General features: G+C 46.1%; 1 protein-coding gene across 2 annotated transcripts in view; it reads left to right on the forward strand.

Annotated features, from left to right (window-relative positions):
* Positions 1–15,639, forward strand: part of SPIDR (scaffold protein involved in DNA repair) — a 337,315-nt gene that overhangs the window by 282,953 nt on the left and 38,723 nt on the right. The window contains exon 11 of one of the 2 annotated variants that reach the window (XM_081258205.1): positions 10,112–10,252. The exons of the other annotated variant lie outside the window; for it this stretch is intronic. Coding sequence (XP_081114331.1) covers positions 10,112–10,252 — 141 coding nt within the window. The remainder of the gene's footprint in view (positions 1–10,111; positions 10,253–15,639) is intronic. 2 annotated transcript variants of the gene reach the window in all.

Here is a 15,639-nt window from a genome sequence, read left to right on the forward strand (position 1 = left end):
AAGGAGAGAGAAAAGATCTACTCAAGTTTTTATAAGATAGAGTAGAATGTGATAGAAACTAAAATAAAGGCAAAAACTAAACCATTTTGCATACAAAGAAACAGGAAGAATTGTTTACACTATGGAATGAGAAAAATCGTTAAAGCAATGGCATTTGAGCTTGACTTTGAAAAATGAGCGTCCTTAGACAAGTGGGGTGGTAGGGAACATCAGATTCGGTTAGAGGAAGTAATGGGAACCAGGTCTCAGGTGGGGCTGAGGCTGCAGGAGCTTGGTCTTGGACTCACACATGCATCCAGAGACACGCAGGAGTCACTGGGGTGCCCTGGAAGGCCCGTGACTAGTTGAGTGACATGACCAACTCTGTCCCTTAAGAAAGATGACTTTAGCAGCAACCTGCAGGAGTGGCTAGAGGGAAGAATGAGGTTAAACGATCAGTTGGGAAACACCTGCCTAATCCATGTAATAAGCAGAACAAGACAGCAAAACGGGAATGAGAAGGACGGATGATGTTAAGAAGACAAATATGGAGCAGATGGATTGGCTGCAGCAACTGGATGCGGAAGAAAGGAAATAAAGATCACGCTCAAGTTTTGGAAGAGAGTGACCGGGAGAATGGTGGGGCCCTGTTACACAAAGAGGGAACACACAGGAAGAGCCACAGGTTTGGACCAGAAGACACAGAGCTTTAGGAGTCCTCTGCAGGATGATGGTAAAGTAATAGAACTAGATTAGAGGAGATTCTGGCCAGTCACCCTTGCCCAGTATTCACTGGACCTAAATAAATACAGCAGCAACTTTAGTCTGTATATCCTGGGAAGAATAGATGCATTTACACAACTCTTTGCTAATGATAGACCAAAACTCCGATTAAATCCTCTCGTTTGGTTTGTTCAGTCTCTTTCTTTCTTTTTAACAACTACACTCCTATACTTCATTATTTTTTTAGATATCATTGGCATGATGTATATGTTCTTTTAAAATTTATAATACCTTATATTTATGGTCAGCTGATTTTGGACAAGGGAGACAGACATTTCAACTGGAAAAGAAGAGTGATTCCAATAGGTAGCCCTGAGACAACTGGATATTCACATTCAAAAGAGTTAAGTTGACCCCTGCCTCACACCATACACAAGAATTAATTCAAAATAGATCATAAGCCTAAACCTAAGAACTAAAACTATAAAACTCAAAAGAAAACATAGGAATATCTTCATAAACATATATATTAGGTAATTGTTCCTTATCTATGGCACCAAAAGCATATATAACAAAAGAAAAATCCATAAATGGGGCTTCATCAAAATAAAAACTTCTGTGCTTCAAAGGACATTGTCAAGAAAGTAATAGACGAGCCAGAGAACAGGAGAAACTTTTTGCAAATCACATATCTGATAAGGGACTTGTGTCCAGAATATATAAAAACTAATACAACTCAATATAAAAAGATAACCCAAATAAAAAAATAGAGGATTTGAATAGACGCTTCTCCAAAGAAGATGGCCGTGAATCACTTGGTATTCAACATCATTAGCCATCTGGGAAATGCAGATCAAAACCACAGCGGCTACCACTTCACACCACTAGGATGGCTGTAATAAAAAAGACAGACAATAATAAGTGTCGACAAGGATTTGGAGAAATTGGAGCCCCTCATACTGGCTGGTAAAATGGTACAGACACTTTGGAAAACAGCCTGGCAGTTCCTCGAAAAGCTAAACATAGCATTACCACATGATCCAGCAATTCTACTCCTAGGTATAAACCCAAGAAAATTGAAAACATGTATCTACATAACTTCTGCACTGACATTCATAGCAGTATTATTTATAAATGCAAAAAAGTGGAAACAACCCAAATGTTCATCACCTGATGGATGGATAAACAAAATGTGACATATCCATACAATGGAATACTATTCAGCAACAAGCAGGAATGCAGTACTGGCACTGCTACAACTTGGATGCAACTTGAAAATGTTATGCTGAGTAAAAGAAGCCAGTCTCAAAAGGCTACAACTTGCATGATTCCACCTATGTGAAATATTCAGAAGAGGCAAATCCGTAGAGACAGAAAGTAGATAAGTGTGTTGCCAGGTACTTGGGGGAGAGGAGAACAGGGAGGCTGCATAACAGGTTGGGGTTTCCTTTTAGGGAAATATTCTGGGACTGGATAGTGCTGGTGGTTGTAGAACATTGTGCATGTACGTAATGCCACCGAGTTATACACTTTAAAATGGTGAAATTGGAAATTTTATGTGTATTTTGCCACAGTATTTTTATTTGGATGAATTTTATGGTATGTAAATTAGGTCTCAATTAAGCTGTTATAAAAATAAAAGGCATAGTAGCTTGATTATTACCAGGGAACTATGCTGAGGGAAAAAATTCAAACCCAAAGATCATATACTAGATGATTCCATTTTTATAACATTTCAAAAGTGGCCAAATTTAGAAATGGAAGACAGATTAGTGGCTTCTAGATGCTGGGGATGGAGGGTAGGGAGACAGAGGGAGGTGCGTGATAAAAGGCAGCCTGAGGGGTCCTTGTGGTGGTGGATACAGGACCCTCCACAGGTGATAAAACTGCACAGCACCACACGCACACACACAAGCCCCAGTGCGGTGGGTGAGACCTGAGCCAGGTGGTGCCTTGCAGCTGTGAGGTGTCTGGTGTGATGCCTTACTGTGTCGGTCAGGGCACACTGTGCCACTGGGGGAAAGGGGCAGAGTGTGTGAGGGTCTCACACCTGCGTGTGAATCTGCACTTGCCTCCGAAAGAAATTTCAATTAACAAAAATGTGTAAGAGTAGCTATGTATCTTTGAAAACTTGTTCTGGAGGCAAACTTGTATGAATGTATAAAGCGTCCTCTTCTGACTTGTCTCGGCCCAGTCAAGTCTTATCTCCAGGAGTGGTAACCACAGTCCGAGTGCAGACGCCACAGTTATGTCCACGTCATTTGTGTCCTCCTTAAAAGACCACGCTTGCAGCAGGGTTTGTTGTTTGGTTAATTTCAGCAATGCAGTATTTTCCAAAAATAAAGAGGAAGTGGAAGTGTGGAAAAGGCCTTTCTCAGGCTTCTTGCCATTCTTTAGTTAAGTTAGTTTTAGCAAAGAACGACTGTTATTCCTTCTTGTTCGCTGGTGTTAGAAAGTTTCCGTGTCACACTTTTATTTTAGCGAAGAGAAAATATGATTTTTTAGATGAATAAAAACCACATTTCTGTGCAGTAGAGATCACCCTGCTAACATCTCATGTTAAAAAGATAAACAGCAGGATTAGCTGTTTACTTTAGGAGCGTGGTCTGCTTGTTTTTCAGGAGGACACAGTGTCCTGCTGTATCTGGTTTCCCGTCTGCACGAGGCTTGGAGCTGGGAAAGGCCCTGCCCCCTCCGCGCTCCCCGCTCTTCTCCCTCTCCTCCCCTTCGGGGTCAGGTCCAAACTCCCCTCCCAGCCTCTCTTCCCCTTTCTCTCTCTCCTGCTTCTTTTTCTCACTTCATCCTCGAATTTCTTCTGTTTCTTCCTTAGATTAGGGCTTAGTAAGGGATTATAACATGGAGAGAAAGATCCTTGTTGATCTTCAGAGGCTGCTTCAGTTGACACTGACCTAGAATAAAACAGCCAGGCCTGACTCTGATTCCGGGAATTCTTGGTGGACTGCTCAGAACTGCTTCCATGACTCGTGTAAACATCCCACATGTCACTTCGTCTGCTTCTCTCTCGGAACACAGGCGTTCACAGACACACACGCACACACACGCGCACACACATACACGCACACACATAGACATGTTCGCCGCTTCTCTCTTGCTTTTCTTAATTTATGTATCTATGATATTGAGCCAGTGAATGAAAGGAGGGAAAGTAAATATTTTTGAAAAGTTGGGGAGGGGCATTTAAAGCTTCAAAGAGGGATTATTGTCTCACTAAAACCCCCTCTGTGAATCAACAGTTTTGTTTTCCTTATTTCTTGTGCTTTGTTCTGGTACTTTCACAGCCTAACAATACATGCATTTTTAGAATTTTTAAAATGTTCTTTAATTAGCATGATGAGGCGTTCAGCTGGAAAGAGAAGGAAGGAAGCATTCTTAAAGATAAACATTAACTGCACGATGGACTTTATACTTCCATCCTGATGTGGCTGGATGGAACCGTGCACCTCTTATGTGTATTGTTTTATGCTGCTGGGCATGTGCTGTGGAGTGTGGTTTCACTTGGCATCAGTTTTAGTCAGTTCTTCCAGCCTCACCCTCGTGGCTCAGAAATGCACGGAGTCGAGGCTCTGCAGCCGAGGGCTCTGGGGCCACGCGAGGTGTTGGTGATTCTCCATTGCTTTACCCAGAGAGGAGCTTTACTTACCGGAGCTGGGTGGTGAGGACGGCACCACGAGGTGGATCACAAGCTGGTGTCGGGAGTGACGACATCACGTCTGTGACAGTGGGCGCTCTGCTGCTTCGAGCACGTTCCCTGACCCCCTTCATGCAGGAGATCAGCCCTTTTACACAGGTGCACACACCTCCTATGGGCTCAGGAGAGCCGACCAGTGACGTGACAGGAGAAAACCACCTTCTTGTCGATTAAGTGTGTTTGTAACAACGTGGATTTGCCTGGTGGGTGAAGGAAACCACGACGCTGAGTGCAGATTAGGTGCAGGCTCTTCGCTAGGTGCCGAGCAGATAAAGTTGCGTGGATTTAAGGGTTCCAGAGCCGAAGCTCCCAGCAGCTGCCCACGTCCCCCAGCCGCAGAGCTCAGGCAGCCCCTCCCAGGCCGCTGCCGCCCAGCACCATGTGCTGTGAAAACCATGAAAGTGGGTGAGGGGTTTTATTTGGTGACGGTCAGTGTTTTAGGCGTGGGTGGAACATCGATCTGAAGTAAGTGGTGTTCGCGTGCCAGACTGCTCCTGCGGGAGGCGGAGCGGTGAACTCGGTCTCATGGAGCGAAGTGGTTCTGAGGCTCTTACTCTTAACCACGAACATCCCGCTTCCTCCCTGGAGGCGTTCTCTCTGTGCTGGTCTAGCGTTGATCTAAGCTGACCACTTCTGAAAACAGCAGTGTCCCTCTCAGGCGAGGCGTGGGATTCCCGGCGCCAGTGATCAGTGTGTGTGGAAAGTCACCTGCAGCCAGAGCCCGAGGCTGCCCATCACCAGCACCCCGGGGTGTGGTGTCGCTGGGTGTCCTTGGCATCCTGGCCGGAGAGTGAACGGATGCACCCAGCCTGCTTCCCAGCGCCGAGACCCCATCTCGTGAGCACCGACCCCTGCCACGATCTTAAAATGTCGGCTCTCCTCGTCTCCATGTGGCTCGGCTGCAGCTCATCCAGTATTTCAGGGATCCTTAGGGACAGTGCTCGTGTCGGCCGGGTGTCCTGCTGGGCTCGGCCACACTGCTACCTCAGGGCGGGGCCCGAGCGCCTCCCGTGTGGAACTGGAACCATCTCACCTGACGCAGGCGAGGCAACTGACGTGGCGTCCAGAGACGGCCCCCGGTGTCGACGGAGGACTGTCAGCCAGGAGCTGGCTGGTGGTGGAGCAGGGCCGGGCCCAGCCCTCCGGGCCCTGCGGCGAGCCCTGTCCTCCACCCGGCCCGTGTCGGTCAGCTCTGTCCTTGACCTCCCGGCTCAAGTCGCTTGGCTGGTCTCTCGATTCCCTGTCTCCTCTACTCTGAAACGAGACCCACGTCTGGGCTGCCCATACCCGGGGCTGCGCTTCATTCTCCACTCCACTCACCTCTTTAGAAATCTTAGGCCAGTGTAGACTCTTCCGGTCCCTCGTCCATCCTCCAAGACCGTGTGCTTCAGTCTCTGCCCTGAAATGTTGCGCTCATGCAGGCTCACCTGCTGACCGAGGCCAACGGGACGCACTTGCATGACGGATGAGGGGCGGGGCGGGGGCCACAGGATGACCTGACAGGCTGGTGCCTGACGATGAGTGTCGGCCCACCCAGCGCTGCCAGAGCTTCTCAGGAAAACAGGAGACGAATTTTATATAAAATCACTTAATTTTTAATGTTTGCTACTAATTTTTAAAAAAAATTTAACACTTTATAAACTAAAGAAAACACATCAGCCAGTGGAACTCAGCCTGTGAGCAGCACTTTGCAGGTCCACTGTTTCCATTGATTAGGGCAGTGGGCTCATGCTGGGACCACGGAGGCTCTGAAAGTTCTCTGTTCAAGCCAGCCTGCTCCCTGTGCCAGCGGTTGTATCTCTGAAACGGAGCATTTGGTCTAACACCTGTTAACGTCCCCATGACTCGCCCGTGGTGGGAGGCAGGGGTGCTGGCTGGACCGGGCCAGCGATTCACCACCTGGGCCCAGGCAGCCCCTCCGCCCACACACAGGGAGCCCCCGGCACAGGCCTTTGCGCACAGCAGAGGCGCCCCTCCAGGGAGATGCCCCGACCTCCTCCCCGTTCCCCATCCCGCCCCTTTACAAGTGCCTCGAGTTTTTAATTTTTCATAAACATAACTTTGATTTTAAATCAGAAGCAATGCATGGAAATACCCACACAGTACATAGTCTTTCCCCTTATTACCACTTTCCCCCTGTCTTCTTTTTCTTTCTTTTGTATTATTTTCCAGCCTTCTTTCAACTTCTCAAACATGGAAAAACTCGTTTCCATCCCAGGTTTTGTGTGTGCTGTGCTCTCTGCTCTAAGTGTGCTTCTTTCAGCCCTGTGTAGGGTGGGCTTCTCTTTCTTCAGGACACAGCTTAAGGATCACCTCTTGTAAGGAGCCTTCCCTAACCACCTGGCCAGGCCATTCCACCCCAGTGCTTTCTCACAGGCTCCCTGTTATTTCCCTCCTATAATCCCACAGCCTGTGATTGTGTGTTTATCTGTGCCAGGCCTTTCCCTAGGGAGGTTCAGAGGGCACCTGCACAGGCCTGGGCCCACATCAGTCCTGTTGTGTTTAGCACATAAATAGACACCCCCAAGGCCAAGGCACTGTTTGGGGTACGTTGACAACCCCGTATGTGCCACTGTTACTCAGAATCTTGTGACACTGATTTTGTGGCTCTGCAGCCCTCTAGACCTCGCTACATCAAGCGCTTCTGTGTCTGACCCAGTAATTTTGTATTTGGCTCATTTCTTGTGTTCAAGCAAATCAAGATGTCTTTTAAGAAAAAAAGAACAACTCACACGTAAGTCTACAAACTCAGAGAGTTTCCAAATACTCTCAAAACTTGTAAATAATGGCTAAAGAGCCATTATATTTTCTTACACGACACATGCTAACTATCCAGAGGATCTTTATTTACACAGTGGATTCTCCCCTTCGCAAACATTTTAACTGGAGAAAGCTATAAAAGACAATCATGTGAAGCCTCTGGAAATTGTCCTAAGGGCATACAGCAAATGGGGAAACATTCCTTCGATGGAATCAAGAAAATCTGATAAATCTCACTAAGAACAGTGAGTCTGTGGCCCTTGAGCCCTGACCCCCCACCACCACCACCAACCACTACTACTCTGAGGCTTTACTCCAGGGAGTGCAGTCAAGGAGACAACCCCCTCCCCTCAACTCCCAGTCCAGGGCACATTTCACTCTGGGAGGGCTGCCCACTAGCATCCCTCATCCTCAGGCCCCTGTTGCAGAAGCTCAACCCCAAGTGTGGTGGGCCAAGAATACTGGCCCAGTTGTCCTACCCCAGCTCACCACAGGGTAGATGCACCACGCGGAGAGGCTAGCCTAGAAGACCAGCCCCAACCCCCCCCCAGCACCCACTCTAGAGCAGAGGTGTCAGTCTGGGCAAAGGGGGCACTGCCCAGAGGGAGACAGGTTATGGCGAAGAAGAAGAGCTCTGTAGGGCTGCCTGAGATGGCGGGAGAATTCCATGCCCAAGAGTGGCCATCTGACCTGCCCAAGGCCACACCTTCACAGGTGTGATTAGGGAGGGGAAATATGAGCTCTGACCAAAGGAGAGGGATGAGGGCAAAAACCTGCACTCCTTGAACTATGAGATCAACCTCCAAGACACACATGTCCAGTGGTAAAGATTAAAAGTCTGACTGGCTAAGGAGGCTCAAGCACAACCTTTCACTAATAAGTGGCTTCGCTGACCTAGGGACAGCCTCTAGGTAGCCATGTGAAAAGATAAAAACAAGAAGACAGTCTGAGCAGAACCATCAGAGACTGCAGCCTGCAGGGAAAAGCTGTTCAGACAGGTCACTGAGCAAGTGAGTAAACTACATCATCAACCCTTGGCGAGAGGAGTCAGGATCCAGAGTTGCCACAATTTACTATCCAGCATGGCCAGTTGTCAACCAAAAACTGCAAGGTTTGCAGAGAAACAGGGACGCATGACCCATACATGAAGGAAAAAGCAGATGATAGAAGCCACTTTTGAAGGGCCCAGATGTTGGACTTAGCAGACAGAGATTTCAAAACAGCCATTATAAATACGTTCAAAGAGTGGAGGGAACCATGTCTCCAGATTACAGTGTGTAGATGACAGAGTCTAATCAAAAGGAGGATATCAGTAAAAAGACACAAACTGGAAAGAACCAAATGGAAACTCTGGAGTTGGAAAGTAAAATAACTGATACGAAGAATTCACTAGAGGCTCAGCAGTGGATGTGAGCTGGAAGAAGAAAGAATCCATGGACTTGGATCTAGAATAATGGAGCTAGTGCAGCCCGAAGGAGAGAAAGACAGAATGAAAAGTGCTCACTTTGACAGCACTTACACCAAAATTGGAACATACAGAGAGTAGCATAGCCCCTGTGCACATGACACTCAAATTTGGGAAGCATTACACATTTGTAAGCCCTTTGTCAAACTTAAAACTCTTCCCCAAGAAAAGAGGATTGTAATTTCAATAGGATGTTAAAACTTAATCTCAAATTGATGACTGCAGAGTATTTTAGCAATTAAAAAAATGCTTGTGAAGACTTTTTAGTAACTCAGTCTTTATGAAGAATTAAAACATACCATGATTATCTCTGCACTATTATGGAAATCTCACAAATGACGAATAAATATTCTAAGGGGAGAAAAAAATGAAGAGCCTCAGAAATGTGGAACACCATTAAGTGCACCAATACACATGTAATGGGAGCGCCAGAAGGGCAGGGGAGTGGGGGAGGGTACAGAAAAGATATTTGGAGTAATAATGGCTGAAAATGGCTCAGATTGGACTGGAAAAGTTTACACATCCAAGAAACTCTATGAACTTGTAGTAGGATAAACCTAAAAAGAGACATACCCAAATACATCATAGTCAAAATGTTGAAAACCAAAGATAAAGTCTTGAAAACACCAAGTGAAAAGTGACTCCTCGTGTAACAAGGGACTTCTCGTTAGAAACAGTGGAAGACTCGAAGGCAGTGGGGCAATATTCAGAATTCTGGAAGAAACAAATAACTTACATCACACTTTCTTTTTGACCTTTAAATCCTGAGGTTAAGTCAGTAGGATTGAACATTAATTTTTCTACTTTAGGCAAATCAGCTCCTCATTTTTGTAAAATCCAAAGGCCACCATTGTTCATCTTCATTTTGAAGTATTCTAGCTTTTCACTTGTTTGATCCAGACCTAATTATAAGCCACAGAACCCCACTTTTTGTGTAAAATTTTCTTTTTCCAGTCAACCATGAGAAATGAGTTTGTACTATATAAATGTCTTATAGCCACAACATATTAAACAATGTCACACATATGGAAATGTTAAGACTAATATCTTTAAGATATAGATAGGACATTCTTCTGGGTACCACCTGCTACGTATCGCTCCTGAACAGACTAAAACCATATGGGCATCAGGTGAGCAGTCAGGGATATTTCCTGGTGTTCTTGGGTATAAAATATCATATTGCAAGAAGAATTGAACATAGTGATAATTGTATGTGATTTCAATATATTTTTTTCTCCATAGGTCTGATGAAGTAAATTTTAGAAAAGTTATTGCTAGCAACATTTTGGTGATAATTTTCAAGGAATACCTATTAATATCTTTGAATATTAGTGTTTGATAAAACATAATTTGAAATGTTTTAAATGGAAATGGATTTCTACAGTGGATTTCTAGTGAAGGAGAAGGAAATTCCGGTCTTGGTACTGAATCAGAAACTGTCTCCTAAAAGAGCAAATGTGGATCCTTTTTTGTAGAGTCTGCCTTCTCGTGCAAGATGCCCTCGGACTCTTCAGTGAGGTGCACTCGGAGGGCGCCGTCCTGAAGGACAAGGAGTTGGAGGGCAAGTCCTGCAGGCTGGCGGGAATGAAGGTTCTGCAAAAGGTCACCAGAGGAAGGTGAGGACACCACAGTAGCATCCAGTTTGCTACAGTAACATCTGTAATTTCATTTTTAAAGACAATAAACTAGGATCCTAGAGTCTGCCTCTAAGACAAGGCCACGAGCTGGGTGGAGCCCTTAAAGTACTTATGGGAGAAAAATTATAATTGACAACAAAAATAATTATGCAGGTTTAGTGATTCACAATTTTATTAAAATTAGGATTAACAATGTCATATATATGTATTTTAATTCTAAAGTTTTTTCTTTATTTTTCCTTAGCTATACTAATAAGGCAGCTTTGCATGAGTCAGTTTATATAAGTGAAAATATAATTTAGTGAAAAGGCATGTTATAAGCTTTAAGCAAAACTCTTAATTTGGCACGTTTTTTGCTTCCATAGCAAGAAAGCTTGTTTTCTGTCAAGTTTCGCGACTCCTCTCGCTAGATGTTGTTTTGGGTGGCGGTGGTACATCGATCCGGCCCCAACGGGGGTTGTTCCATTCCAGTGAGCATCTTAATCTATGAATTAGGGAGCAGAAGAAACCTTTTCAGTGGAACGATCCAGTCATGTAGAGAATTAGTGTAAATGGTGAATTTGGATTTCTCTCATCGTAGCCTCTTTCCTCAAATAGTGTGTAATTTTAGCTGTCTTAATGCTACTGTTTTACTTAGAGCAACGTCTGAGCTTGTAACAGTGCCTGAGGGAGGAGCCCTTGGGAGGAGCCCTTGGGCGTATATACGCTGCTCCTAGTCCAGCGGTCTGCATACCGGCCCTTCCGGCCGGGCTCTGTCTGAACTGTGAGCGCCGCTGGGCATGTGCCGGGCATGTCTCGTGACTGGCAGCCCGCTTTCCCCGGCCCCACCCTGTGCCGCATCTGTCTCTCACGTGGCGCCCTGCTGCTGAGTGGCGGCTCCACCCAGGACCCTGTTTTCCTGAAGGACAGACCCCCTGTGAGCCCTGCATTGATTCATGTACACTCGGCGTAACAAATGCTTCCTTTTGCTTACAGAAGGGAGGCTGTATTACAGTGTAATTGCCTTATGGATTAGGGAGGGAGCTGCCCAGTTATTTGGAAAGCTTAATTGGGTCACATGAACCTTATCGTTTTGAAGGCTGAACCCCATGTAGTTCTCAGTTTCAGAATCACAGGCATCTGGAAAGACCGTGCGTAGTTGTGGTAAGTGAGGTGCAGCTCTGACGTTGGCCTGACGGCATTAACCCCACCAGGGCCGTGTAGACCTCTCTGACGTACATTTAGCACCAGCCTCACACCTGAGCACGCCGGGGTACTGGGGCTCCCCATCTCGGGCGCCTCAGTGGAGCCCCTCCAGCTGGCAGGCGTCCTGGTGTCCTGCAGGCCAGAGGAGTCCACTCCTGGGGACGCACTTCCTGCTGGCGACTGGGGGACCCAACTCCAGGGAAATACTCCTGGGGACTGACAGAGCCAGGAGGGTTCCAGGGGCTTTGCTCTATAAAGTACATGCTTTGCTACCATGATGCTACACAGCGATATGTGTACCTAATGTTTAATCTGGTTTTTGTGGGTTACACTGGAGGCCTTACTACTGTCTACAACATTGCCATAGGAAATGTTTTTTCCACGGGAAATGCACTGACTATTGTGAATAATGCATTTACAAACTTTTGGAACCCATTCCATTTTTAAGTTGGACTAAAATTTGACTAAGTATTGGATACTTTTTTAGGTTGGAATTAATTTCTTTATCCTATGTGTTTAACTTTATTTTAGTGTGCAGCTATCCAAATAAATATTAAGATTGTCTTTTTGTTCTTTTGGAAGCTGTATTTCTTCAAAACAAATTATTAAATAGTTTTGGAATGCTGAATGTTATGATTGCCTATTAGTGACGTCATCCGCTGTCAGTCATCCGTCCACGGCCCAGTAAACACAAACTGTCTCTTTCCCCCCCCCCAATGATTGTGTTTCATAGCAACTCTCATAAACCTTAACAAAATATATTTCTCATAAACCTTAACGAAATACACTTAGTTCCCAGAATTCAAGCTAAAATGATTAATTATAATTATATAATTCCAATATCTAATATAGAAAATTACTTTTTTGCCAGTTGGAAGATAGTTTTACGTTTGGGCTGATCTTAGCTCCCCGGTCTCGTCTGGTCCACAGTCACAGTGACGGAAGTCACTGCTCCCTGTGGCGCTTTGGGTGGACTCGCGACCTTGGGGCTGGACCTGTGCAGGGCGTCCCACCCTGTTCACCTGCCGCCTTGGGAAGAGTTGCAGGAAAACAGCTGTCATGTCTGTCGCATTTCTCTGACCGCTTTTTGGAGTTGTGTGTCCATACTGACTTGTTAGGGTGAGAAGAGTCAGAAAAATATCCTGGATGTAAAGGAAAAGACCATTTTAAAACAACACTGCTGAGGCATGTGCCTCTCCCTGGCTCTCTGCATCCCTGGAGGACTCCAGGCTGTTTGTCCAGGGGCTGAGGCGTGTCCCCTGACCTTTGTCCTCCCAGGTGGCCTCTGCAACAGTTCAGAGGTCAGACAGGCTGAAAACTCACTTTACTTTGCTGTCTTAGTTCTGTGTATGAGCTTTATCTTTTTATTGCTGATTATTATGTGCTCTTGTTTTTATGTGATAGGGTAATACTGAGGGGAAAAAGAAAATTTCTGAAATATCTTAATCCTATAAGTATGGAAAATATAGTTAGCATATTTTTTGCGGGGGAGAGGAACCTCTTGCAGTTCAAAGTCCTGCTAATACTTACGTCCCTACTTGTTAAAACAAAAGCCACTAATCTGTCTAAAATACATTATTAATGCATAAGTGACTGTTTTATTGAGATCTCTTTAAGAGTCACGTACTGGAGAAGACTGTTGCAGAGCATTTAGTCAGCACTCACCGTACACAGCAGAGGGGTCTATCTGAGTGCTGAGAATGACAGGGAAGCAACTAACAAGATCTTTGACCATGAATTGCCTCCTTTTGAACTGGAGACTAGACCTGCCCAGGGATCTGGGGCAGTTGTTGCTTTAAGTGATGGGGCCTTAAATGGCTGGTCTTTTCCTGAAATTGGTAAGATGTTATCTGTGAAGACATAAAAGTAGGATTAGGAGAAAGTATAATTCAGTCATTTATTCGTTAAACATTTAGGAACTCTTTGTGCTATGCCCCTGGCTAGTTGCTGCTGTGCTAGATTTTGGGGATTTATCTGGAACCACAATACACTGAAATAAAAAGTCAGCTAGACAAAGCCTTAAATCCTATTATTAGGGATTCTGCATTGATCCAAGAGAAAATTAGGCCCCTAGGAGTTTCTGAGAGAAGAAAAGAAGAGGTAATAAAAATGAAAATAGAGCTAAGATTATTCTACTCTTGTACTTTTAATAGATTTGAAATAGAAGGAGGGATTGGGCAGGGGTGCAGATTTGGAAACTTCAGCAGTTGAGGGTAGAAGGAAGAACGCATCACCACTGATTTTTAACTTCCAGTAGCTACGGGGGCCAGGGGGGTGGGTGGCGCTCACCTGGGAGCTGTGATGCCAGGAGTGTAAAATAGCCCCTTTCTCCCAGAGCTCATGGACCAGCAGGAGAGCCAGGAGGAGGTCCCGAGAGACACCAACCGGCGAGTGCCAGTTACAGAGCAGCCACTTTGCCTGGCTCAGAGGGCGGGTTCAGATTTGGGAACCCTGGAGAGAACAGGAGGGGCCTGGAGCTGAGGACAGGAGGGCGGGAGGACACGCCCCCTGATCTAGCCATCCACTCACCCCCTGGGGCGGGTCCATCTGGTCAGCTTTGACGATAGAGTGAGGGGTTGGGCACCTCGAGGGGGGTGTATTTCAGAGAATGGTCCGATTAATAGTCACTGTTTAAATGCCAGCTTTTGTTTTAAAGGTAACAGATTAAGTACTGATAAACTTTAAGTTAGAAGCTAGACTTACTTAGCATGCTCACAGACTAACCCCATGGTCAGGAAACAGAAGGCCCTCGAAGCCCCCATGCTGCTCCCCAGCCCGCTGCCCTTAGGGCCCTTGGTCTGGTCCGGGGTGCAGAGCATTCCCCCATTCTCCCGGGCGGCGCCTTTGTCTCTTGCAGCCGCTGCTTTGGGTCCAGTGCTCAGGGCTGTGTGGGATTCTCACAACCTGTGTCCCACCAGAGGGGTATATTGTCATGTAAACTTGAGTGACATTTTAGCAATAACATGCAAAAGTTAACAGTTGTCTGAGGAGCCCTTGGGATGGCTCCCCCAGCTGGCCTGTGCTATGTCCCAGCTGCTCAGCTCTGAGCCCCAGTGGCTTATTGACATGCAGACCTGGTCTTGCCCCTCTGCATGGTGTAGACCATTGTGGATTAGAACGCGTCGTGGCCAGTGTTTCAGGCTGGCCTGCCCATCATAAGGCTCTGTTTCTCGCTCACCATTGTGTTTCCTGCATGTGGCTCAATTCCTGGCACTGGAGAGGCTCATAATAAGTATTTGTGGAATGGACATTCGTCATTTGCTGGGGTTCATCTTAGATTTTCCTCAACAAGATTTGAATGTGTACACTTGTACTTTCCTAGCAGTAATTATTGGTGCTCAATTTTAGTGGGAAGAATAGAGACTAAGTTGGTCCCAAGACCAGTGTCCAGTGCAGGGTGAGGGCCACGCCTTTTGCGCACCTTGGACTCAAGACCCTGGGTCCTCCTCACAAATAAGTCTAGGGGGTAACGCCTGAGGTTGTTGTGAAAGCACTTTATCAAGGATGGGATCTCATCTTATGGAGGAGGGCCTGGAACAGGTGAGGGTGACTGGTCAGAGGTCAGGCTCCGCTGTGACTTTGGGCACCAGGGCGTTGGTCTCCTGGGAGACCCTGTGTGACCCACGTGCGTGGAGGTGCAGCAGAGGGAGTTTTTAGGAATCGCCCGGCACAAGTAGATGCGTGTGGGTTGGGGTCATCATGGAGGAATCATCTCAGTTGCTCTTTTAACAGGAAATAAGCAGTGGTGAGAGTGCTCCTGGGGAAAGAAACTTCAGTGGCAATTTCCTTCCTTTGATTTCCGCTCTTCAAAAAGGCTGCCTCTTAAAGAGACATAATTCTCTTGGGATTTGAGGTCCAGAATCTTTTTTATCATTGCTGTGGTTGGAAATCCTCTTTTAAGGGGACATACTTAAGAATTCTTTCACCATTTTGAAAAATAAAATTGTTGCAGGTAGGTTCACCACCCAGGTTAATGGCAGGAGAGTAAAATGTCACTGAAAGAGAATATGTACTAAATCCTGAAACCAGTGATGCTCAAAGAACCGCCCGAAAAGAACGAAGCACTGACCCGTGTGAAACATGGTGCTGAGTGAAAGAAGCCCACACGAAAGGCCACACGTTGTAGGATCCCGTTTATATGAAACAAACAGAACAGACAAGCCCATGGTGGCCAGGAGGAG

This window comes from Mesoplodon bidens (assembly GCF_964165515.1).
Source record: "Mesoplodon bidens genome assembly, chromosome: 16".
NCBI classification, from domain to species: Eukaryota; Metazoa; Chordata; class Mammalia; order Artiodactyla; family Ziphiidae; genus Mesoplodon; species Mesoplodon bidens.